The sequence below is a fragment of the Xenopus laevis genome, chromosome 7L, assembly GCF_017654675.1.
Source record: "Xenopus laevis strain J_2021 chromosome 7L, Xenopus_laevis_v10.1, whole genome shotgun sequence".
Taxonomy (NCBI): domain Eukaryota; kingdom Metazoa; phylum Chordata; class Amphibia; order Anura; family Pipidae; genus Xenopus; species Xenopus laevis.
Genome location: NC_054383.1, coordinates 121905610 through 121933478, shown reverse-complemented (window position 1 = coordinate 121933478; position 27869 = coordinate 121905610). Strand labels below are relative to the sequence as shown.

The following is a 27869-nucleotide window of genomic DNA, read 5'->3' as shown; positions in this document are numbered from 1 at the left end:
TCGCTACTGTGGCGACTAATCTCCCCGAAATGCCTTCTCGCCGGCAACAATACGAATCTCCAGTTGGGTAGGCATTTCGGGGAGATTAGTCACCCACAGTAGCGTAGATTTATCGCTTGGTGACTAATCACCCCATGTGTCACCACCCTAAATAAACCCAGTAGGATTGTTCTGCATACAATACGGATTAATTATATTTTAGTTGGGATCAAGTACAAGCTACTGTTTTATTATTACAGAGAAAAAGGAAAAAGCTGAATTATTTGATTAAAATTGAATCTATGGGAGAAGGCCTTTCTGTAATTTAAGCTTTCTGGATATCGGGTTTCCGAATAATAGCTCCCATGCCTGTATACAGACACTGTTCCGAATTTTTTTCATTTTTTTCATTACAGAAATAATTAGTGATGGGCGAAATAAATTTGGCAGGCGTAAATACATGTCGCGAAAATGTGGCGCCATCAAAAATTTTTTGCTGCAAAGCGGAAAAGTCGCTCGCGTCAAAACTGTCGGGTTTCCAAAAATAATAGATCCCATGCCTGTATACAGACATTGTTCTGATTTTTTTTAATTACAGTAATAATTAATGATGGACAAATAAATTGGCCTGGCGGTGAATAGATTCATGAAACTGTCGCGAAAATTCGGTGCATTAAATTTTTTTGGATGCGTTTCGATTGCGCCAAAACTGTCATGCGTCATCAATATTTGGAGGCCCATAGACTTAAACACCAGTGTCAAAATTGACGTGGGCATCAAAATTCGCATTTAGCAGGAAATTCTCTAATTTTTCGGTGATGTGAAACAGGACAAATTCGCCCCATCACTAGTACTAATTAGATAATGTGCCAATTATTTACAGCCAATGAGTGCGAGAGGTGCTAAAAGCCATAGAAGGTGCAACCAAACAACCCCTTAAGGTGGCCATACACAGAGAGATCCGCTCGTTTGGCGATGTCGCCAAACGATCGGATCTCTCTCCGATATGCCCACTTTGAGGTGGGCAATATCGGGCTAATCCGATCGTGGGCCCTAGGGCCCAACGATCGGATCCTAACGCATGGGAAACGGGCGCTCGGATCGCGGGACCGCATCAACGGACAGATGAGGCCGCGATCTGACGGGATTTTTTTGTCCCATCCGATCGAGATCTGGCCGACTTTCGGCCAGATCTCGATCGGGGAAGCCCGTCAGGGGGCCCCATACATGGGCCAATAAGCTGCCGACTTGGTCTGTCTACAGCTTTTATCGGCCAGTGTATGGCCACCTTTAGGGATAAAGTAAAGGCTAACAGATTCAATTAACACATTGCTTGCTCCAGTCCTCCTCATCTGTGCAGACTCTGTCCCGCCTTAGACAACATACTTTGAATGCCTGAGGTTATTTTGTTCTACAATGGCACATACACTATGCCCTATACTTGCATTTATTCTGGGAGAAGCGACACAATCCCACCAGTCTTTTTGCACGTTGCTTCATTTGCTTCTCCTGTTTGCTATTGACTTAACTGTATGCGTGCCTTATTTAAGCAAAAACATCTGTCAGAGACAGAGATGAGGAGGGGACAAGATGTAGAAACCAGAGCTGGACAGCTGCCTAGTTTAAAAGGGGGAAGTTGGGCCCTGGGTGGGGAGTGGGAGAGGGGACATGATTAATTTAGTTTGCAAAAGTTCTCTTGGGCTGGTGTTTTTTGATGGGTGTGGGCTGGGCGGGTGTGTGTGTGCTCCATCAACTTGAGGAGAGGGGAGGAGTGCGATGGTACAAACATCTCAATGTGAACTCCCACTCAATGCATCACTTATGCTGAACAGAGAGACTACACAGAGCAAAGGGGGCAACAGAAAGGGATCTAATATTAGCCATCCAGGGGCTACTAGTTTATGCTGGGCTTGAATCAAAGGTAAGTCAGGTCTCTTACTTTATGTAACTCTTCTTAGAACTGATTTGATCTCCGCTGAAGATACATTTGTGGCTTTGAAAGAGTTTGCAACATGGTATCCACTGCCTGCCTCTAGCAATGTGTTCCTTACATGTGTCTTAGACTGTGTTTTTTAATAATCCGACACCTTGTGGCACTGCCGTCCGGAGAGACGACTTGGAAATATTTCCATCCAAAAGTCCAGTTCCAAGCAACTGTCATTCCACTTTGCCAGCGTTTGTAAAGTTACTTCTAACTTGTTTATCCCTTTCTCTTCTCCGGCCCTGACGCTTGTAGCATTGCTGCATTGTTTCAGGAGTCAGAACCAGCAGTGCCGAGAATATAAAACAGATACGGCTTTAAGTAGCAATGACGTTTAGAAATGACTTTAAGACTATCATAATGGCTCATTTAAGTATACTTTGCATATTCTTAGAAATACATTTGCTTTTATTATGGATAAAACCATTTTTGGGTTGAGATCCCTTTTTTTTTAGAAACTGTAAAAACCCTATAACGTGTAGGAACTTATGTTGAACGATAACTGCCGCAGTTGTCTATAGGCTGCCGGGAGTTGTACTCAAAGAACAGCTGAAGGGGCTGAACTTAGTAGTAAAATATACTAGGGAGCATATTGCAGAGTGTTTCGTTTGTGAGATTAACTCATGTACTTTTCCTTCATTAGAACCCAGAAATATATATATATATATATTATTATTTAGTCTATGTTCACATGTGGTTGCATTGAGCAGTCACATGGTTTAGCCCCACAGAGAAAAGAATTCACTAGGAATTTGTGCCAAATAAGAAATGTGACATTTCTTTTTAACCAATTAACCATGTTCCTGCCCAAAGTTATGATGAACACCCACCATTCACATGAACGTCAATCAGATTTTCCAGTTAATCATTAGAAGCGTATGACTCTGTGGCCTACATATACTTATTTCCAAGCCATAAGAAGCATGAAGCTATTGGATTATGGGATAATCTTACCACTTTCTAATGCTTATGCCCCAGACGTTCAGCAAAGGGGAGTAATACACAAAAAATGTGCCTATGATTAAGTGTCCTTGGGGGACATGAAACGCGTAAGGCTTTTATCTTTATACATCAAAGATTTTTTGAATTATTTAAATTTTGGGCTCCTGGATTCTACTAGCTTTGGTGTACCGGAGTGGTGACTGCATATACTTAGACAGAATGGTAACTTATTTACATCTGTTATTGGGAACATTTTCGTGTCCTGTACAAAGACCTTATACATTAATGTGTGGGTCCTGCCGTGGGTATTGAGTGTGTATATGATGTGAAATGTGGGTGCAGGTTAAGCTTCAAGCAGAACAGCTTCCCCACTTCCCTTTCAGCTGCCCCCAATGTTTATAATGATGTTACTGGGTAAAGGGCAGGAACATAGCGTTCAAGGCTGCCAACTGGTTTGGGTCCAGGTCCAATGTGTGTCAACCCATTTAGCCTTGTGTCGGTCTCCTCCCATTTCTGAGATGACTGTTTGTGCATCAACCATTTTTGCAATTGTCAGTAATCTCCCTGATTTAAGCCCCTCTCCCCTGGTCTCCTACAGTAACAGGTCCATGTCCCACTGTCACTAAAATATCCAAAAATCTAACTTACCCGCCATGATGCCCCCTGATCACTTTAGATCTCGGTTTGTTTTTGTTTTATGAAGCCAAACATTATGGCGGTTTTTTATTAAAGGTCGATTGATTTGAATTCTTTTTTTTACTCTAATAAATTCGAATGTACTCACAACTCAAACTGGAGGTTATTTATGTAAATATTCGAACGTCTAAAATACGATTGAATACGAACAACCCGAAAATTTGATTCATATTCTAATCAACTACGCACAAAACTCAAATCGAATTTTCCTCTGAAAAAAACTCCAATGTCAGGAAGGCTATTAAATAGGGATGTACCTAATCCAGAATTCGGTTCGGGATTCGGCCAGGATTAGGCATTTTTCAGCAGGATTCGGATTCACCCAAATCCTTCTGCCTGGCCGAACCGAATCTGAATTCGATTCCTTCTGCCACGCCGAACCGAATCTGAATCCTATTAGGATTCAGATTCGGTTCGGCCAGGCAGAAGGATTCGGGTGAGTCCAAATCCTGCTGAAAAAGGCCAAATCCTGGTCGAATCCCGACCCGAATTTGCAAATGCAAATTAGGGACAGGGAGGGAAAATGCGTGACTTTTTGTCACAAAACAAGGAAGTAAAGCATGTTTTCCCCTTTCCAAAAAAGTGGATTCGGTGCAACCCTACTCCTGCCGTTGACTTGTAAATGAATTCGGCAGGTTTTAGGTGGTGAATTTCTATTAAAACTGTGTCCATGGTTGAGATTTGATAAATCTCACATTCTGATTTACATTCCAATTGGTGCTTTTAAATTCAAAAATTCGAATTCGAATTTATCATTCGAACTTCAATAAATCTGCCCCCAAGACTTTGGTTCTGTTGGGTAGGGTTGCCCAATTTCAATTTTAACCCAAACTGTCTGCTGATCCAAAGGGCCTTTCTAACCACTCTGGAGATCTCAAATGAACCCCACCCCAAAAAGAACAAAATAACAGCAGTCCTTATTTTAGGGATTCTTAACATATGGACCTACAGTACAAATGGATTCCTGTGTTGTTTTCATTGAGTCTCTAAACTCAACACAAACAACACTGCTAAAATGGTTTAATTAATATGAGGTGCACAAAAACTTCTAAACCAATATTTGGGTCGCCTAACTAACTCCCAGACTTAATTTCGTTCCCTTTGCTTGAACAGCATGCAGACTCTGTTATTAATGCCCATGCCCTGATTTAACCAAAAGGGGTGCAAGTTTTTTGCCTGTCCTGATGAATGCTGGGTAAGAATGATGCATTGTGGATAAAAATATTGACAAATATTGACCTTTTCTACACCAATCCTACACCCCATATGAAATGTTAAAAGGAAAGATGTACATTTTCAAATGAAATATTAGTACAGTGGATAAAGAAACTTTGAAACTGATCTTCTATCTTTGCCCTAACCTGAAATAGAATAGCGGTCTGTTTCTAGGGTCAGTGACTATAGACAAAAGAAACACGTGTTAGAAATCTTCAGAGTGTGTTAAAGTAACAAGAAAAACATCCCAGGGTTCCTTGTGCTTGTTATAGTAAAGCGGATACATTTTATGTGACTTCCCAAGGGCAACATCAAGACGGAGCCAAACATTCTTGTCTAACATGATGCCATCAAGAATCCTGTGTATATAATAGATACAGCACCACCAACTCCACTTGGGTCCCCTCTTACACAAAAAACACAGTGCTTGCCATCACAGACTACATGGTCTGCCTTTCCCCATCCTCACTTCTCCTGTGCTTAGACTGGGAAAGGGGTGTAAAGTAGAAATGTGCCGGGACAATAATTCGACCCAACCCGAACCTGGATGGTACCTCTATTTATAGGCCCGCGCCCATCTCTGACGTCATGAAAGAGGGTGGGCCTGGGCAGGCGTGCTCCTATAAATGGAGGCTGCTGGAGCGGAAAGCCAGCAAAATAAGTTCAAGAGCGAGGAGAGTGGAAGAAGAGCTCAACCCAAACCCACCTGCAAAATGTGTGTTGAAGTCTGCCCAAACCTGCCTGGCCCACATAGAGTTGAACTGTGGAATCCAGGGCCCACTGGAGAACCCAAGCAAAGGGCCCACCACTTCAGCCTCACCAGCTCCCCATGAACACACATTCTGACCCACATACTCCTCTACTGCTGCACCACACAGCCTGCCATGGTGCTTGTGTTGGTGGGGTCCAACAAGACCTGGCCCACTAGTTTTTCTTCCATTAAACCGATGCGTCAGTCTGACCCTAAACCCATGGGTATCGGGCCGGTTCGCACATCACTAGCGCGGGTCACAATTTTGGCATGAGTGACAATTCTGATGCTAAAATTTTTTTCTTTATGCCGGCAAATTGTCGCTGCAGTTTCACAAAATTGATTCATGTGCGGCGAGACGTGAAAATTCACCGCAAATTAGTGTCTGCGAATTTATTCACCCATCACTAGTGGGTATATATTTTTATGTACATGAATGGGGGAACACTCTGTGCTGTGTTTTGAAGGAGCATTGTGCCTATAAGAAATAGCTGCAAATCCTAGGGGAGGGGGGCAAGGGGCAAAACATGGCATTTTGCACCTTGTTACTCCTAGTTGTAAACGAGTCTAATCAGCTGTGACATTCATTTCAAACATGTAAAGATCTACTTGCAAGCCACAATACCACCATAGGAAATGAACTGATCTCTTAAACAGCCAATCACAGTGAGTATATTAATATTTCAGTAGTGATGTCCTGAGGTGCACCAGACATGTTTGCCCTCCCTACCTGAATCTATGCAGCATTTAAGTTAACTTTTACTATGTTATAGAATGGCCAATTCTAAGCAACTTCAATTGGTCTTTATTTTTTTTTTTTTATACTTTTTGAATGATTTTCCTTCTTCTGACTCTTTACATCTTTCAAATGGGGATCACTGACCCCATCTTAAAACAATCGCTCTGTAAGGCTACGCGTTTATTGTTACTTTTTATTACTCATCTTTCTATTCAGGCCTCTCCTGTTCATATTCCAGCCTCTTATTCACATCAATGCATGGTTGCTAGGGGAATGTGGATCCTAGTAACTAGATTGCTGAAATTGAATTTCTAAATAACTGAAAATAATACAAAATGAACCCCAATTGCAAATTGTCTCAGAATATGACTCTCTACATCATACTAAAACTTAACACAAAGGTGAACAGCCAATCTCCCCAAACGCCTTCCCTTACTCTGCGCCGGCTAAAATGAAAAATACGCCGGCGCTAATCACACGCGGCGATTCGTTTTCCGAAGTCGCCCGAAAACGAATCGCCGCGTGTGATTATCGCCAGCGTTTTTTCATTTTAGCCAGCGCAGAGTAAGGGAAGGCGTTTGGGGAGATTGGTTGCCGTAAAAACTAGGCGATTAGTCGCCAGGTGACCAAATCTCCCCAAAACCGCCAATGCGGCCTGACCCTTAACCTTATCTTGCAGTCTCCTATATACAGGGATGCTCCAGGGCCCAGCACATTCAAGAAAATTTAAATGACCAGAGTTGATTTTATTTTTTTTTTGTCATCTTGCCTAATGGCAGGAGTTTCCCTGCCTGTTTGGATAAAGCAGTAAAGTATTATTTAATGCACATTGTACAGATGCCACATCTAAATACAGACTGAAGTCTATGAATCCTATGGTAATTATATGTCAGCGACACAAGAGGCAAAAAGGCTTTGTAGTTCTACATTCCAGTGGCATGAAAGAAAGTGAGCGATGTAGCAAAGCAGTGAGAAAAGCAAAGCGAATGTATATGGTAATTTAACCCCTTATGTGCCGGCATCCGTGTATGTTAGTCTGATCATGGAAAGCCCCAATAAAGCATTTATGATAGCTGACTGATAAAGACAAGCAGAGTTGGCTGATGGGTATCTGGTGTTTAAATCTGCTTAAATCTAAATTTGATGTTATTTGCCTCTTATCAGCCAATCAAATGAGGAGAGTAAAGACAATAAGGAGCTGCAGTATTACTAGCATTACTTGTGCGCTGGTTACAGCTTGGTAGAAATGTACCACTAGTTAATGAATTGCATAAGTGACTAACATTATTAGTAGTGATGGGCGAATAAATTCGGCAGGCGCAATTCGCAGCAAATTTCAGCATTTTGCTGGCAGCAAATAAATTGGCAAAACTGCCGCAGCGTCAAAAATTTTTGGACGCACGTCGGAAAAGTCGCTTCCTTCAAAAACATCACGCGTCAACATTATTCGGAAGCCCATTGACTTTAACACTGGCGTCAAAATTGACACGAGCATCAGAATTGACGTGGGGGTCAGAATTTGAGTTTTGCTAATTTTTCAACATTTCACAGGAAATTCACACATTTTTCAGGAAACGAAACGGGACAAATTCGCCCCTCTAATTCTGATGTACATCTCCTACTCTCCCACTACTAGATAGTATGGCAGGTTTCATGATATTCAGCCATGGCCATAATTTATATGTACTACAAACACAGAACCAGATCAATTCAGCTGTGACTTTCAGGCTTATCGCTGAGGAAAGTGTATATCCCGGGGGAACTACAACATTTGTGAGGTTTATAGTCTTTAATAGCAAAGTGCACCTGTTATTCAGCATCACAGCCCCTGTAACTCTTGCATTTAATATTTCAGCTTTTTTCCTATTTCCTGTATAGGAAGAGATAAACTGCATTGTATAAGACTACAATTAAAATTAGGGATGCACCTAATCGAGGATTCGGTTCAGTTCGGTTCGTCCGCATTCTCCTGCCTGGCCGAACCGAATCCTAATTTGCATATGAAAAGTAGGGCGGAAATGGAAATCGCATACATTTTTAGGTAATAAAAAATGTTTATTCCACATTTTCCCTTCCATATTCATATGCAAATTAGGATTCAGATTCGGTTCAGTATTCGGCCTAATCTTTCTTGCAGGATTCGGCCGAATCCCAATTAGTGGATTTGGCGCATCCTTATTTAAAATGGCAGACAAACAAAGAAGAAATATTTTTACAGTATTCATTTTCACATGCATGTTCTCTCTATTTCTCTCTCTTTCTTTTTGTATTAAGTAATTAGAGGAGAGAACTCAAAAAGTCGCAATACGCTGTGGTTGGGTTTATTTAAGACCACTACATATCTCTCTCTCTCTCTCTTTCTCCTTCTGAATATTTTTGTATGTTTATGTGACCCTGAAATAATCCCATATGAGAGTATGGTTGCTACACAACAAATATTATATACATGTATTGTGGCAAACTGGCAGCTTCCACACTGACTTTTGGGGCGATGTCGCCAAACGAGCGGATCTCTCTCTGATATGCCCACCTTGAGGTGGGCAATATCGGGCTGATCCGATCGTGGGCCCTAGGGCCCAACAATCGGATCCTAACGAATGGGGGTCGGATCGCGGGACTGCATTAACCAACAGATGCGGACGCGATCCAATTGGATTTTTTGTCCCATCCGATCGAGATCTGGCTGACTTTCGGCCAGATCTCGATCGGGGAAGCCCATCGGGGGGCCCCATACACGGGCCAATAAGCTGCCGACCCGGTCTGTCGCAGCTTTTATCGGCCCGTGTATGGCCACCTTTAGTCAATGGTGGGCAGGCAGCATAGCACAAAGAGGGGCAATTAGATAGTGACACCCTGCTCTTATAGGAAAACACAGGTTTATTTTCCCACTTTTAAACAAACACAGTCAGTTTTGCACAGGGGTGATCATTGTGGCAAATAAACATAAATCATAAAATAAAAACCTTGCCCACTGGGCACTACCTTCAAACTTTGAAGCAGTCCCTGACTAGACTGGGCCCTTTATGGACGACCAGCACAACAAACAACCTAGTTTGGCTCATCCCTGTACTTACAAGACTCTTTCCTGTAACATTTCAGCTTTCTGGCTTCCTTCAATCACATTGCCAGACTCACAAGCTCATAGGCAGAGGGTAAATTTTTTGTTTGGGAAGGCTAACGTTGACCATACTCTAGCTGACTTAATGCTAATGTCAGATACAGTATTACATGCTGCTAGAAAAAAAATTACTCTTGCAACTACCTTGTGCACCTCCCACTGATTTCAATGGGAACCATGCAGAAGAGCAGGGGGAAGTGCTTTTCCAACCCAAAATGCTCAAGTTAAGTTTACAGTTGTTCCCCTTAATTTTTCTCATCCATAATAAAGGGGTAATCTTTTTTGTTAGGTGTCCTATTTTAGGAAGGATTTTTGTAGACTCAGAGAGTGATAATCTCAGAAAATTTGCAATTGGTTTAATTTTTTATTATTTGTGGGTTTTTTTAGTTCTTTTATTTAGCTTTTTTTCATCAGCCATCCTGTTTGCAATTTCAGCAATCTGGTTGGTAGGGTCCAACTTACCCTAGCAACCATGCATTTATTTGAATAAGAGACTGCATTGTGAAAAAGAGAGGATCTGAGTCCAGTGCATACAACAAAACTAGCATGTTAAATACAATGAAAAGCAGTGAATACTGACACACCAGAAAATGTACATACAGCAAATGTAAGCAGGCATGAACTAGGATTTAAAATAGGCCCAGTCACCCATACAAGCCCACTAAATAGTCACTGACTAAGGCATTTTACAGCAGCCCTTCTGGCTCTGCCAAGGTGCCTTTGGTTCCTGTAATCTCCCTAGCCCCGCCTACTTCTGAGTGCATGATTGGTTGATTTTGCTGACTGTAATGGGAACTGCACTCTGATTGGAGAGGCTGGAAGGAGAAAGATCCAATCAGAATGCAGCTAATTACGGGCCCGGCAGAAAGGAAAAGAGATTTTCACCGCTGTGCTGTTAGTACAAGCTACTCAGTAAGCGTTTTTTAAACTTTTTTCTAGGTGCCAGCCTAGCCTTATTGAAAATCCGCCCATGCACAAGCTTGACCAACTCAAGGTCCAGGTCACTTTCTGCTTCAGTCAGACACAGACAGAATTCACAGCTCCTCTGGGAGTTCTTTACACATCCAGGTCTCCTACCTGCTGAGAGACCCCCTTCAATGTTCTAATTAACTTTAAATAGCCTTTCCACAGGATAGCTTTCCTCTAATGTCTGGACTGGATCTGGAGAATGAGGTGTCTGGCTGCTATTGTCTTTAAACAGGGAACGGATTCAATGTTTAACAACTCCCTTCCATGAGCCTATCTCAGTCATTGGGGAGAAATTAAAGGCTAGAGTGACCTTTTTCCACCTTTTCCTAGTCACTCTACCACAGTATATATAAACACACAATCAGGGTCAGACTGGGGCTGCTATCCAGGGCCCCCCTCTGGACCCAAAAGGCCACTGCCATGTGCGCTTGTGCGCACTGTATTTTCTGTGCGGCCCTGGCAGGAAGGAGTGTTGTTCAGTAACGTAACTAGAGGGGGGCGGGCCCTGGCGCAGGAAGTGCAGCCGGGCCCCGCCCCCTCCGTACGCCCGGAAACGGCCGCAATTACTGAACAAGTCAGTGGCGTGCGAGCTGCTGGGGGGCCCTGGCCCGATCGCACCCCCTGCTCCCACAGTAGTTACGCCACTGGTGTTGATGCGATGATCCGTGCGCACACTACGTTTTCCGGGCGCACGCAGCAGGAAGGCGCCTGGAAATTGCACATCTGGGTGCGGGTCTGGATATTCACAGGATGATTAGACATACAGCATTTAAAACAATCACAGGGATAGTATTAAAAAATGTCATATTCATCCGCCATTAACAAGTGGATAAACGCTAATTGTATATCCATCAGGCATTATTATTTTCCTTTATTGATACAGAGGCAACATATTCCATACATTTAACAACATTCGCTGCCCAACTGGAGATTACTGCAGCTTTAACATCCCTGACTGATATCATTTAACGGGGCCTCCAGCTTTTTTACACTGCCAGGATCCCTACAGTTCTCTGTCTCTACCTCTGAATATCTTTAAGAACTGACAGCTGAAAAAAACCCGGCTGAGAATTTACAGGGAGTATTAAAAGTATATATGAGTTAAGAGCTGGTTCACCATTCTACAACTACATGCTCTTGCCATGCGTTCAACAAGATGTCTTGTCAGTTTTTCAGTTTCTTCGATGGCCTTTGACATACTTGATGATAATTTTTTTTTTCTCTTTTTAATCATTCTATAGAATTTGAGTTATTTTTCCCATAAACCATGAAAGCAAACTCTGTGCTAAATAGAGACCTTGACAGCATCCTTACCTAAAATAACTCTGAAGCCCTGGATGCTGAGAGTGAATTTCACTACCCACTCTATATTGCCGTATTAGCTAGATAATAATGGGTCATTATGGTGCTGAGATATGTTACTGAGATGAGCTCCTCTTGTTGTGTAGCAACATAATGGGTCCAGCTTCTCATCTACTGTGGTGTATTAGGCAATGGGAATAATGATAATATACCTGCAATAGCCTTTTTGAAAGTAAAATGGTAAATTACTCTTTATTTTTTAATGAAATCTGCACATTTAGGGTTTTAGTTGTCTAAAGGTCAGTGGGTATTAACAGAAACACCGAGCAGGCCTGGGTTGACCCTGTATTTTAGTGTCCATGCCAGTGGTATAACTACTGAGGAAGCAGACTGCAGCTTTAGGGGCTACAGGGGGTAATTGTAGTGTGGGTAATTTCGGGTTGCCCACGATTATGTCAAGAGGTGTCCTGGAAAAAGATTTTTCGCAGGGGGCCCCGGCCAACGTTGCTACACCCTTAGTCCATGCTCTGGCTTGGGGATCACAGCCAGATGTAACAGCTGCCAACCTCAATGCAAATCCCAGTTCAACTTGTTAAATACAAAAGTGGGGTGTTCTCAGTATTTATTGAAGGTGCAGCTTACAAACACATGTGGGTCAAATGTTTCGGGACTAGTTTAGCCCTTCCTCATGTGATGAGGATTGCACTTCCAAGAGACGGAGAAGAAGGAATATGTGAGATGCCCAGGAGATTAGGGAGGGGACAATCAGGCCCTTGAAAGACAAGACAGTTTGGAAATGGGTAGGTATGAGTTTCACTTAAAATATAAGAATATTAGAATTCACTGTGACCATAAAAACTTATAAACCTGTAGCACCTATTTGGCTGATTTAGACAATTTCCAACTAGTGTGATAGAGCTGGGGCTACACACCAGGATGGTGCAAAAATGGAAACAAATGCTGATGTTTTAAAAATACAACTCACTAATGCCAAAAATACACAAAAATAGAGTTGGACGCCAGGGGTTCTTTGCAAAACAGATAGAACAGGCTTTATTTAATACAAAGCGCCACAGGGGTTCATAATACTCACAGCTGAGGTAGATGAAAGTACATCTCCAAGCACATTCATAGGTGTAGCAGAGACAGCATGGGCAGACACACCACACTAGGCATAGCCCAAAGGGGCTGAGAGATCACTTTCCAGGATTTCAGTACCTCATGTGGCTTGGACCCCACAGCAGACTTGGAACAGTGTTACACCTTAGTCTAATTCCCTCTTCACTACTGTGGTCCCTTCACTACAGGCAAAGCAAAGCCTGGGGGAGAGCTACTCCCTTCTATCCTCTTAGTTGGAGCTTGAGCTGCTCTTTCTCCCTAGCCTCACTGTCTCACTCTCTCTATAGAGTGCTATAACAGGAGCTACACTACACACTAGCTCACCTCATTCACGGGGTCCCTGTACCCCGACTTCTTCTGGGGCCTTGTTGACTCCAGGCTCGATGGATCCACTGCCCAGCTCAGCTGCTGCAGGCCAAAGAGGAAGTGCCCCTCCCTGCAAAGCACTTTGTTACAACACTGCAGGAAGTGATCACAACCTAGAATCAATAGAAAGGGTATGCAAATAATGTATAAGTTGTTACATTGGGTTTAACCCAGCAACAGTGGAAAGGAGGCACTGGCAGGGAATGAAGCCATTACACTTATAGGTCCATACAAACCTATAGGCCAAGTGCTTAGACGCTTTGTTACAAGGAACTGCTGAGTATTTGTAGGATACTATAGATTGGAAAATGTCATTGATCAGTTGGGGGTACATGGATGGTGGACTGAAGCTCATCGCCTCAGTTCTGCAATTTTATGTCATTGTTCATATCTAGTGTCCAGGCAGTGAAAGAATAAGAGAGCTCCATTGCAGTCTTTATGTGTGTCCCACTGCCATGTCATGTGTTAGACTTTAATTCAGTGAGTGCACTAGGACCTATCAGAGGTTATTTACTGATCAGTGCGGGGCTTAGAAATAAATAGCTTTTTGAGAGGGAGACATTTTTAAAAGCAACTTCTATCTTTGCTTGGATTTAGCTGTATTTTTCCATTCAGTCGTTCTTTCACCATTTCTGTTCTCTTGACAAATGCACTTTTGTTTCCTATTGATTTGTTTTCTGCTCTGCCAAATGACTCTACTAATTCCCTCCCTAGCAGCAATAATGTACACAATCGAATCCATGTATCTGCCCTCCAGAGATCATCAGGTCCTCTCCCTGAGGCCAAGTCTCTACAGGAGAAGCTCTGGACAAAAGGCCATGGCAGACGGTGTTTGATCAGTGGCTCGTGGATACAAATCCGATGATTAATGGGAAATAAGGTCACCATGCAGACAGGGACGAGAGAAAGGCAACCGATAGAAAAGAAGTGTTAGGCTTTATTAAAACGAGCGGATCTCTTACTATGAGCTTTAACCCAATAATTGCTCTGGATGAGACCTATAATACTCAGGGGGTGAGCCCTCGCAAAGGTGTGTAATCAGTGGGATTAATAAAGAATGGACTCCAGTGGTTCTTTGAACAATTACAGATCTGATTTATTAGCACCGATCCACACGGGAGAATAGAGCAACAAATACAACCATGGTGTAGTCAACACATACTACTCACAATGAAAACCAATAGTAGCGCATTCCCTAGGTAGAACTTGACAGAGGTGTATATGTAGCCAACCAGAGTTTCTCCTGTTTCCTCTGGGGACACCTCTTGGTGGAACCCAGGTTGGAGTCTTTCTAGTCCCTACATTTCTCTGGGTCCCTGACTAGGCAAAAATGCCCTTCAGATCTAATCCCTTCTAATAATCGGTGGAGTCAAGAGCTGCTCATCTAGGTAGCCCTAATCTGGCTCTCACTCATAGGCAGTCTGGTGAAAGGATCTAGCTACCCCTTACTAGTCCTGCACTAATATTGGCTCCACAGGAGACTCCAATCCACTCAGGAGTGTCACTGGCAAAGACAATTGGCAAACACCCTGAGACCACATGGCTCATTCAATATATAATTTTACACAGCGTGACCTAGAGCCCAAACTTGGGATAACTAGGGGTCATACTGTGATTCATGAAAAGGAGAATGACTTCCTTTCATAGACTAAGGGCCTCTGTAGTGGCCAAACCTTGGGGGACTATAAATGGGGAATACATTTATCAGTCCCCTACAGAACCATGACTATTTAAGACAGATACATATTTCATGATAGTGTCTCATTACATAGAAGTGTTTGTTATGCCTGTTGCTCTGCTGGAAGGGGTGATAGAATCCATGCCGGGTTTAGGGTCGGGTTTGGATAGTGACGGAGCAGGTTAGGGTGGGGTGTGGGAAAAATTTTGTCAACCCCACACACCAGTAATACACTGCCTTATCACACTTAAGCTCCCCATAGACGTGACGATTCTTCTTGCCGAACGACCGATTATAGGGAAGCCCGAACAATCCTTCGAAATTATCGTGCGGTTAGTGGGATTCGAACGATCGTACATCTTACGATTTTTCGGCCGACATCTGTCAGGAAATTGATCGGCCAGGTCAAAAAATCTTTGTCGGTCCCAGTGCAATCTATCTATGTTTGCAGGGCCAAGCAGGCAGCTCCCCGTTGTTTTCCTGGCAAATTGGTCTTTTTAGTTGATGGTCAATTCGTACGATCGTTCTGAGAAGATCGTGGTCTCACGATGAGGATCTGATCTTTTAAAAATCTCAACATCTATGGCCAGCTCTAGTCACCAGTTTATCTGCATATATGGAGACTCTCTAACGGCCTCATTTAAAAAGTTCATGGTGTAAGCTAACTGATATGGTTTTATTCCGGCTTCTTGTACCCAGGGGCTTTCTCATCTGAGTTTTAGCATTACTGTGTTTCACTGCAACACCGACTGCATATTCATGTGTCTGACGCACGTTCAGAATATGTGGGAATAGATCAATTCTGGTTGTCCTCGCAGAAATGTGCGTAACAAGAGCCCGTGTAATAGCAATATACGTGTTCAGCTTGTATGTCAGGAGATGCACACTGAGTGAGACAGGGGCCCTTAGAGAGGACACAAGGCGTCAGAAGAAGGAGCTGCTAGAGGACAATAAACACCGGGAGAATGTTATAAAGTATACAATGTAGAGAGAAGCACAAGGTTTGGGATGAGAGTGTGGTCAGATGACTTACATCTGGCTCCAATTAAAGGGGAAACACAAGGATATTTTTGAGCAATGATAAAATCTGATCCTTCTGTCCTTTCGAGTTTCAAGTTTTTTTGGTAGGTTTACAAGTCACTAGAAATAATCCTGTAGCCTTCCTTGCCTCTTGCAGGATTCCTGTGTGCTTCCCAGGATACAGGTGAATCTTCCGGCATTCCTTCTAGTTTAAAGGGGGAAAACTGAATAAAGCAACAATAACTGTACTTTTGTAAGAAAGACCCCCATAGTAAGCAGCACTGCCGAGGGGGGCAGAGGCCAGAACTACTTGGTGCTACAGTGCATTATAGATCATTCTTTTATTCAATATGTTATTATTAAAAGGATTGTTGACCTTTAAATTAACTTTTAGTCTGATGTAGAGAGTGATATGCAACTGGTTTTCATTTTTTATTATTTGTGGTTTTTGAGTTATTTAGCTTTTTATTCAGCAGCTCTCCAGTTTGCAATTTCGGCAATCTGGTTGCTAGGGTCCGAATTTCTGAGACAATTTACAATCGGTTTTCAGTTTTTATTATTTGTGGTTTTTGAGTTATTTAGGTTTTTATTCAGCAGCACTTCCAGTTTGCTATTTCAGACATCTGGTTGCTAGGGTCCAAATTACCCTAGCAACCATACAATGATTTTGACTGATTTTGAACAAGTTGCATGAAATCTTTGCTTGCAAAAAGACGATCGCCTTGTCGCCGAAACTTGCTTTTTAAAAATAGCAGGCGACAAATCTCCCTGTGTGTTACTTCCCTTAGGCTAATGGTAGACCCAGCGATTTCTAGTGTATTGTTGCCCAGGTGTTTTGTAGTCTGGTCGGAGGGGGACAAATTCTGGAAATTAAAGGGGTTGTTCACCTTTAAATTAACTTTTCCGAATTTATCTCAAATTTTATTTTAAAAAAAACCACAACTAAACTCCCATGGCCGATTTCGATAGGAGAGGCCTGAATAGAAAGATGAGTAATAAAAAGTAGCAATAACAATACATGTGTAGCTTTACAGAGCAGTTGTTTTCTCTTTAGATGGGGTCAGTGACCCCCCATTTGAAAGCTAGAAAGACTCAGAAGAAGGGAAATCATTCAAAAAGTATAAAAAAAGAAAGAAGGAAGGCCAATTGAAAAGTTGCTTATAATTGGCCATTCTATAACATACTAACAGTTAACTTAAAGGTGAATCATCCTTTAAAGGAGAAGGGGCCTATAAATAGCATATCTGTTCCATTTAAGACAAATGATGTTTGGATAAAGCACACCTGGGGCACTTTCTTTCTATGCTCTGTGTACGTCTTTGCGTAATCCTGGCTTACTATTTTCTAGCACCTGCTCCAGGCGATTATAATAATGACAGTATATTAAGAGGTACTTGCCAAACATAATGAACTGCTTCACACGAGTCCAAGAACCCACTGTGACGGCCACACGGCACCCAATCAAATGAGTTCCCTTTGTTCTGAGGAATAAATAGGAGAATTATTGCCTTTTTTAGAAATTATTGCCATAAAAAACTATCACCAGATTAGCCAAACTCCCTCCCTTTCAGAGTGTGTTGAGAGCTCAGTAAAATTCTTATTTATGTCGTCTGTAGGATAATGACACTTGTTATCCTGTTAGAGCCGTGCATATTAAAGCTCAGTATAAATGCATCTGTAAATATCCATCCATCACTTATATTACATTAGAAAATGTGTGTTTCTAAGCAGTTTTCGCTTCCACTGCAATAAAATTCCCCATTTTAAACCCAAAAGATGTTTATTTATGAGTCTTATTTATGAGTATTATGTGGCTGCTTTTATAGAGGATCCGATACCGATGAAACAAAAGGGATAAAGTAGCGATAAAAGCGTAGCAGTGGCCACGCAAAGCGTTCTGGTGCCCTGGGTTTATAGGTGTTAAATGGATGGTTCACCGTTACGTTAACTTTTAGTATGCTTTAGAATGGCTAATTCTAAGCAACTTTTCAATTGGTCTTCATCATTTATGTTCTATAGTTTTTTAAAATGATTTCCCTTCTTCTTCTGACTCTTTCCAGTTTTCAAACGGGGGTCACTGACCCCATCTAAAAACAAATGCTCTGTAAGGCTACACGTTTATCGTTATCGCTACTTTTTATTATTCATCTTTCTATTCAGGCCTCTCCTATTCATATTCCAGTCTCTTATTCAAATCAATGCATAGGCGTTAGGGTAATTTGGACCCTAGCAACCAGATTGCTGAAATTACAAACTGAAGAGCTGCCAAATAAAAAAAGTAAATAACTGGTACTAGAAAACTCTAATTTGTAGCGGAAAAAAATCTAAAATATTTCAAGATTTATTATACCTTGATGCTGCAAAATACCTGAATCCGAAAATTAGCCGTCTCAGACCTGTCAAGGTCTTGCATAAGTCAATAGGAGAGGCACCAATCTCAAATGTACGTTTTTCATGGTCTGCACTGAGTTCATCCCGAAAATCGGAAACTCGGGCAGAAACACGAAAAATTCTAGCAATCCGAGAAAAAAAAATTCTAGCAATTTAGGAAAAATACCAAAAAATTAGAGAGATTTTGGCTTTCGCTCGATATAATTGAGTTTTTTCCACAATCCGATTAAATCAAGTTTTTTTTAATAAATAAGCTAAAATCTGGTATGGGAGGAATAGGATATGGGGGTAGTAGTCAATTTAGGATTCTGACTCAAGCAGAATTCTCTTTCATTTGAATGTTTAGGGTTCTGCCAAACAAAATAGGAATCCTTCAAATCATATGACTTTAAGGGGCCGATTCACTAAATTCGAGTGAAGGATTCGAAGTAAAAAAACGTTGAATTTCTAAGTATTTTTTGGGCTACTTCGACCATCGAATGGGCTACTTCGACCTTCGACTACGACTTTGAATCAAAGGATTCGAACGAAAAATCGTTCGACTATTCGACCATTCGATAGTCGAAGTACTGTCTCTTTAAAAAAAACTTCGACCCCCTAGTTCGGCAGCTAAAAGCTACCGAAGTCAATGTTAGCGTATGGGGAAGGATATTCCTTCGATCGTTGGATTAAAATCCTTCGAAACGTTCGATTCGAAGGATTTAATCGTTCGATCAAAGGAATAATCAATTTCAATTCCTAGTCGAATATCGAGGGTTAATTAACCCTCGATATTCGACCCTTAATGAATCAGCCCCTAACACTCTAAATTAGTGTTGCACAGGCTGGCCCAAATCCACCTGATTTCTTTTAAATAACAAATGAGATAAATTCAGATTTTACTAAATAACCCCCTAAATTGTAAAAAGAGTTGGGGAGCAACACAAGTATGAAAAAAGTTCCTTAGGGTTTTAAATAAGGGCTGTGATTGGCTATTTGGTGGCCCTTATGTGGACTGGCAGCCTATAGGAGACTCTGTTTGGCAGTACTTCTGGTACTTATACAACCAAAACTTGCCTCCAAGCCTGGAATTCAAAAATAATAATCTGTTTTCAGGCCACTGAGAGTAATGGCCAAGGGGTTGGTGAGGAACATGTTGCACATGAGCCACTGGTTGGGGAAGGAGGAGGTCCTGTTACCCCGTAGGTTTAGTTAGAGGAAGGTTTAGTTAACCCGTAGATTGTACTGGTGAAGTTGCACCTAAACTTTGGGACTAAAGGAGTCCTAAATACTTCAAACCTATGACATTTTACTTTTAGGTTGGCCATCGACGCACAGATAATATCGTAGGAAACAAATTTTCGTACGATAGTCGGTGGGTGTATGGTGGAAAAAGAGCCGACCTATATCGGCAGAAGACTTGGATATCTGTCAGATCGTTGATCGGGCTGGATGGAAAATTTTGATCGGGTGCCTTTGAAGGGACCCAAACACCGGCCATTGTTACTGCTGAATCATCGAATGAAGATTCAGCTCTACACGTGTGTATTGAAACAAACAATCTTTCATGGAAAGATCTTTTCCAAGAAAGATTGTAATTGTTACGTCTATGGCCACCTTTACGATCAATATTCAGTCTCCCACTTTGGTCTTTGTCAAACCATGAATTCTGATAGTTACATGTCACATAGTAACCGCCCTTCATCTCACTGTATTTCCACTTTCTTTCCCGGACAAGAGAAGTAAAAAAAAACACAAATGTTGTTTCAGCTCGAGGGAACAAAATATCCATCTCATCTTGTCTCCAAATGTGACAATCAGATATTATCACCCGCTCAACATCCCTCTCTGGTTTAATTAAAGTAGAGCAATTATCATAGCCAGATTCTTAGAATATTCATGACTACCAGTTATTGCAATTCGGTTATCAGATGGCCTCGGGTTTAGAGACTGAGACGTTGAAAGGCAGATGCCAGAATAATTGTCATTTGTCGGCTCTTCGATCCAATGGGGGTCAGTATAGAACATAAAGGGAAAATTGTAGGTTATAAAATGATCCAGTAAAATATTAACATAAAAATGAATATATACTTTTTATCTAGGGATGCACCAAATCAATAATTTTTGGATCTATGGAAAACTTACAAACAAAAAATCCCCATTCAGTTGTCCAGAGCAGTGATGCACACCTATCCATAAAAAAGCCAGTCCCATTATCCACCTATAACCCAATAGTCCCCAAGGGTCATATGACTTGGGTTCCTAGGGTTGAAGGGTTCCTATTTTGTTTGGCAGAACCCTTAACATTCAAATGAAAGAGAATTCTGCTGGGAGTCAGAATCCAAAATCTACTCCTACCCCCATATACTATTCCTATATTGCTATGTCCATGTTTATTATAACAGTGCATTAAGGGTAAAGCAGAATTCTTAGAATGAGAGGAACAGGGTCAAACAAACCCAAGGGTTCAGGTACGGTATGGGATCCGTTATCTGAAAACCCATTGTCCACAAAGCTCATAATTATGGGAAGGCCATCTCCCATGGACTCCATTTTATCCAAATCTTTTTAATAAAAATTTCCTTTTTCTCCGTGATAATAAACAGTAGCTTGTACTTGATCCCAACTAAGATATAATTAATCCTTATTGGAGGCAAAGCCAGTCTATTGGGTTTATTTAATATTGAAATGATTTTCTAGTAGACTTAAGGTATGAAGATCCAAATTAGGCAAAGATCTGTTATCGGGAAAACCCCAGGTCCCGAGCATTCTGGATAACAGGTCCCATACTTGTACTTACAATGTCAATGTGTCTGAACCCCAAAGGATAAAAATATATTACACTATGAGGCACATTTACTAAGCTCGAGTGAAGGATTCGAAGTACAAAAACTTTGGGTACTTCGACCATCGAATAGGCTACTTCGACCTTTGACTACGACTTTGATTTGTACGATTCTAAGTAAAAATCGTTAGACTATTCGACCCTTAGTAAATGTGCCCCTATATGTAATAAAAGTCACTAAGTTTGCCTAGGAGCAGTAACCAATAGCACCCAATCAGGTGCTATCAGGACTAACTTATTGGTCACCTGTTTAAAAGCACAAATCTTATTGGTTGCTAGGGGTTGCTGCTCCTGTGCAAACTTCATGCTTTTTATTAAATACGAGGGATGATATATAAAAAGGGATACAGTAGTAGTGATGGGCGAATAAATTTGCCGAGCGCAAATTTGCAGCCAATTTCCATGTTTCGTCGCCAGCAAACAAATTCGCAAAACTGCAGAGAAAATTCGCAGGCGAAAAGTTTGCCACGTCAAAAAAATTTGGGCGAACGTCAGAATTTTATGCAGTTGAACAAAATTGTTGCAGGAGACGAAATTGACGCGCGTCAAAATAATTTCGACGCCCATTGACTTCAATGCGAGTCACAAATTTACCCATCCCAATACAGGAGTAGTCTAAGATGAGGTCAAACTGCAATTTACCACTTGTCATTGGAAAATATATTACTAACTGCATGTAGTAATCCTATATGTTCTTCTTCTAGACCTGAAGATGAGCTTCCTACTCTTTGGTGTCACTGCCTTACATCTCATCATACTGGTGATCCTCTTCGTTGCCACACTTGACAATGTAAGTTAAGAAAAAAACAGCAAAGAAAGGGTATAGTTGTATGATGAGGAGACCATCTTCTTTTTTACAAAGGACACACACAACTACATTAGTCCTGGTAGGAATGTTCTTCTAAGCTCAAGAGAACAGTTGTGAATAGGTTATCTGTGCAGACACATAATATAATATGCTTTGCTAGATTCAAAGTCAGCTATGATCGACGCAGCATGTTGGTTCAGTGATGCAGTTTTGAAAAGTTGTGCAGAAAAACTATAGGTTTTGTACCTACAGTCTACAAGAAGGGAACATTGCATGGTGGACTGGGTCATGAGCATGATATTGACTGGACCATGGTTGTAATGAAGTGCACTCCAGCTAGTTGTAATGTACAGCACTCTGCCAAAAATGTGCCTGGTTGCACGGTTTCAATTGGTCATGAATCCCTTTAGCTGTTGGGAAAGACAACGACCTGCTTCTTGACTAGTTTCATTTGGAAGGTTGAAGGATTAACTTATCTTGACTAGTTTCTCCTTTTATTAGCCTTAATGATGATGATGATGATTATAATGATGACCTAAGGATGGAAAACTAAGTTCTGAAATAATAACCCTCTCTTTTTTGTGCTGTCTAGTCATGGTGGGTATTCTCCGAAGAGGAGACTGTGAACCTCTGGTATGATTGCCTTCTTGACAACAACACCGGAGTCTGGTTGTGTTCATCTGTATCTACCAATGGTAAGGCACCACCTTTTATAACAGGGGTATCAAAGCTCTTTATGTCTATTTGCTGCTCCCAGTAGGGAGAGTCATAGGTTCTACACCTCCAATTTAGATATAGAACTGAAAAAATCCTAGTAAACATAATCAGGATTGGCATTAGTGATGTGTGGGTGAAAAAAAGTCAACCAACACTGACCCTAACCTGCCCCCTCCCAACCTGGCAAGTTGTGATTATTTATATACCTACACCCCAATGTCACAGGTGGGGTGGGTATATTAATAAGCAACCAACAAATGCCTGGAGGAGAATCAGCAGTATGTTGATGTCATGGGTGGGGAGGTGTTTGACCAGCTCAAACCCATGGGTTTCAGGCTGTCCTGTAAATCACTATTTGGCAAATATGAAAGTAGTAAAAATACACAGATTACATATACATTCCCACATCAATGTAGTATTTCAGCAGACTGTGTGAAGTCATTTGCCTTTGTATGCAGAGTGTCCTAGGGAGAGCTCAAGCCCATCGATTACAAATTCCCTGTACTTGCTGAGTAATCTTGGTAAATGAGCTGTACTGTGTTTGCCAATATAGACAATAAAGGGGAAAACTTTAAAAAAGTGTTACCCTATAACCGCGTAACCATGAAAACATTTTACCCCAAATGAAGATACTTTATATCATGTCCCCGATGAAGTCAAACCTTCTGAGACACATAATTCAAATCCAGTTCTCCTTGAAGGACACGTCCCTCAACCTCTTCGTTCCCCATCTGCAACCAGTGAACTACTGCCTGCAAGAACATTGCTTGATATCCCACTTTCTTTCCTCAGAATGGTTCCACGCGGTCCAGGCTCTCATGGTACTTGCAATCTTGTTCTCCAGCTTTTCCTTTATGCTCTTCATGTGCCAGCTCTACACCATGCAACGAGGAGGACTATTTTATGCCACTGGTGTTTTCCAGATCCTTGCAAGTAAGTTGCTCCTGCATCTTCAACAAACATTACTTTCATAATAGAAGCTATTTTTACTTTATTTACAATTAACACATGAATAATATGCAATAACTGGTAAATAATTAGCTATCAAGCATTAGTGCAAGTATTTGTGGGGCAAACACAGGTAATCTCTGCTCCATTTTGGAGTGCAGAGGCTGGTGGCAATTCTTCTACCTTCAAGGCAGGTTGCAAAGTACATATGAGATTACTCAAGTTAGTAATTGACCCCTGAGATTAGACCGCGCCATAAAAATGGGGTTCAGCATTGGTTTGGAGTATCCCAAAAAAAAAAGACAAGGGAACTATCTAGCCCCAGAACTTTGCACCTCAGACACAGCACCATTCGTTGTTAGCAGAGGAGGTTTAAAGGAGAATTAAACCCCCCAAAAATATAAATGATAATGAATTGCTGGAGGTGGTACTGGCCAATAATGTGGATACTTTTTATGGAGCATGTGGGTGTCCTAGAAGGAACCCCCCCATGAATTGCTGGAGGGAACGAAGAGGACCTGAAGAAGACCAGAAGATGGAGCCCATGAGCTCCGCTGCACTTACTCTGCACATATATGTGAGCAATTTATTCGGGACACTTTCAGGGGTAGTGAACTATGCGGGGGAAAGGGGGGAAGCAGAGTGGGGGAACTATGTAGGGTAGTGGGTAGGTAGTCTTTTCTTTTTGGGGGGGTAAGTTCTCCTTTAAGCACCAGGTCAGTGAAGGTTAGAAAATGAATTGCTGGAGGTGGTACTGGCCAATAATGTGGATACTTTTGACGGAGCATGTGGGTGTCCTAGAAGGAATAGAAATTGCTATATTGGTGTTAGTATGTAATTCATTCCTACCAATGTAACTATATAGCCTATAAACTCATTACGGGTAATTTATTGTGTGGAGAAGGAGGTGCAGTGCCCATGGAAATCTGCCATGTTTTTTGCATTTTGCTTTCTGCCCTGGACATAGAAGAATTGCTTCGGGTCTTCTCACTCCATTTTGTGTTCCTCCTGCATTCAGCAATTCTGTATTCATAAGGGGCGGGTGGGGGCTAGAACTCAGGTGTTGCCAAAATAAGTACAGGTATAGAATCCGTTATTGGAAAACCTGTTATCCATAAAGTTCCAAATTACAGAAAGGCAGTCTCCCATAGACTCCATTTAATCCATATAATCCAAATTTTTAAAAATGATTTCCTTTTTCTCTGTAATAATAAAACAGTAGCTTGTACTTGATCCCAACTAAGATATTTATCTTTATTGGAAGCAAAATCAGTCTATTGGGTTTATTTAATGTTTACATGATTTTCTATTGGAATTATAAATATCTCTGATTCCAAGAAAGTCCCGGACTTCTCCACCCTTCTACCAATTTCCTTTTCCTACCCTTTCTTGGAATCAGAGATATTTATAATTGCACTTTAAGTAATTTATATGTGAATCGATCACAATTGGTGGCACTTTACCATCTTTATTGGTGTTTTAGCTGGTTGTTAGTAATTCATTAATTAATGTTAAATGAATTGTTTATGAGTTAGAAATTACCAAATACACACAATATTTAAAAGGAAAATTAATTGTGTCTTAGTTTTACCCTATTTAATGTTAATTTATTGAGGTTAAGCACTAGCACTTTGTGGGATAAACTATTAATTAACTCATAGATACTGGATCACGTGACCTAATGGTTTAACTGAAAACAAATCACACAGTGATAATATATATCCTTTTGTAATTTTTCTGATTAAGAAGACGGGGATACGTTTCTTCTTTTCTCCTATACAAAATCAAATACTGACGGAATTTAGATCCCCTCCTTTTAGTCAATCTTATATATCTGAAGTTAGATCATTCCTTTTTTATTGAGGTCCCATACCTGTATAAATATAACAAAAAAAAATCAGAATGGATATTATCTATTTCCATAGTGAATCTAAATATGTGACCTAATATCTTTGTCCTCTGTGCAGGTCTTGCTGTATTCTCCGGAGCTGTCATCTACGCAACCCATGTAACAGATTTCCACCCAGACAGGGCAAAGACGGGCTACTTTGGCCACTGTTTTATATTAGCCTGGGTGGCCTTCCCCCTGAGCATGCTGAGTGGAATCATGTATATCCACCTCCGGAAACGGGAATAAGGCAGTCTGGTATTTTATTTTCTCCTTCCAAACATCAGAGAATATAATACAGGCAAGAGGATACCAAAAAAATATAAAAAGATTTGGAGAACCTCAGTGCCAGCCCTGGGAATGGACTTCATGCTTTTAATTGACTCTCTCATCTTCATCACAAGTTTACGGAGCAGCCTTCACTCTGGCCAAGATCTTCTCGGCTGAGCAGCAGCTTAACCCAGCTCAGTGAATATGACACAGAAATATTAATTTGGAAATGACTAATGTGTCATACGATATAACCGTCCCACGCAATTTATACAAAGCAGACGAGCCGCTACATCACTCCACTTTTACATTGAAAACCAGAAATGAGTCATTGGGATTCCCCTGGATCGTTTCCTCTCTAGAGCCAAGTGTTTCTACTGTCACTTTCGCAAAAGATTTGTTGCTCTGTATTGAGGCAATGACGGTGATGGATTTTCCGGCAGAGGCGCATTCATTTCTTCCTGAGAATCAACTATCTTCCTACCAGCAACTATCTTCATCCACCACCGCTGATATTCTCCATTCTTTTCCTACATCGCTGTTTGGACTAAGTTGGACCAGTGCTGGTTATTAGCACCCACAACAGGACACAACACAACACAACAGGACACAACGCAACAGGACACAACACAACAAGACACAACAGGACACACCACAACAGAACATTAAGCAACAGGACACAACAAGACACAACACAACAGGACACAACAGGACACAACACAACAAGACACAATTCAACAGGACACAACACAACAGGACACAACACAACAGGACACAAAGCAACAGGACACAATACAACAGGACACAGCAGGACACAACAGGACACAAAGCAACAGGACACAACACAACAGGACACAACACAACAAGACACAACGCAACAGGACACAACACAACAGGACATTAAGCAACAGGACACAACAAAACAGGACACAACACAACAAGACACAACGCAACAGGACACAACACAACAGTACACAACACAACAAGACACAACACAACAGGACACAACACAACAGGACACAATGCAATAGGACACAACACAAGACACAACACAACAGGACACAACACAAAAAGACACAACAGGACACAAAGCAACAAGACACAACAGGACACAACGCAACAGGACACAACACAACAAGACACAACACAACAGGACACAACGCAACAGGACACAACATAACTGGATACAACACAATAGGGCACATCGCAACAATACACAACAGGACACAACACAACTGGACAATGCTTCTCAATATGGCTGCTGGTCAGAAAGTCGCCGCATGATATTGCCCATCTAGTGGACACATATTAATAATTCTGTATTTGTCACCTATGACTTCTAAGTAACCACATCTGATAAGAGTACATTGCAATAAAGTTTTACCAATTCCAATAAAAGACCCGTGAGAGAATTGAAATAAAATACTCATGTTTATGGCGACCACATTCAGCGGTAGACATCCTTGCTCCATGCTTGCACTCTTATAAGACGGTCTTCATTATTTTTTTTATTTTTATAGTTTTTTAATTATTTGCCTTCTGATTATTTCCACCTTTCAAATGAGAGGCACTGACTAAAAAAACAAATGCTCTGTAAGGCTACACATCTATTGTTATTGCTACTTTATATTACTCATCTTTCTATTCAGGCCTCTCCTATTTATATACCAGTCTCTTATTCAAATCAATGCATGGTTGCTAGGGTCATTTGGACTCTAGAAACCAGACTGCTAAAATCGCAACATGAAGGGCTGATAAATAAAAAGCTAAATAACTCAAAAACCACAAATAATAAAAAATGAAAACCAATTGCAAATTGTCTCAGAATATCACTCTCTACATCACACTGAATGTTTACTCAATTCTATTCTATTTAATTCTATTCTCAGGATGTGCCCCTCCCTGGGTGTTTCTTCACCAGGAACTTTAGGCTTTCTTTCTGCTCAAAATACTGTTCAATAAATAATGAAATGAATATATCAGATAACAGATATTTGGAATACACTGAATCCCACATTTGGCCAAATCCAGGTACCGGGCCAAAACAAATCGGAATCCATTCGATGACATGATTATGGAAATTGTTGATTTCCCCCCTGGATTATGCTTATTTGCATATGTAAATTAGGATTTCTTGATTTGGCGAAT

At 41.2% G+C, this 27869-nt stretch overlaps 1 protein-coding gene across 1 annotated transcript; it reads left to right on the top strand.

The window, feature by feature from the left end:
* Positions 1 to 1849: 1849 nt before the first annotated feature.
* emp3.L (epithelial membrane protein 3 L homeolog) lies at positions 1850 to 27537 on the top strand. Its single transcript, NM_001087148.1, is given in 5 exon segments — positions 1850 to 1900; positions 21795 to 21880; positions 22491 to 22593; positions 23408 to 23548; positions 25531 to 27537. Coding segments are annotated over 4 exon segments (492 nt in total). The 5' UTR covers positions 1850 to 1900; positions 21795 to 21802; the 3' UTR covers positions 25701 to 27537.
* The last annotated feature ends 332 nt before the right edge of the window (positions 27538 to 27869 follow it).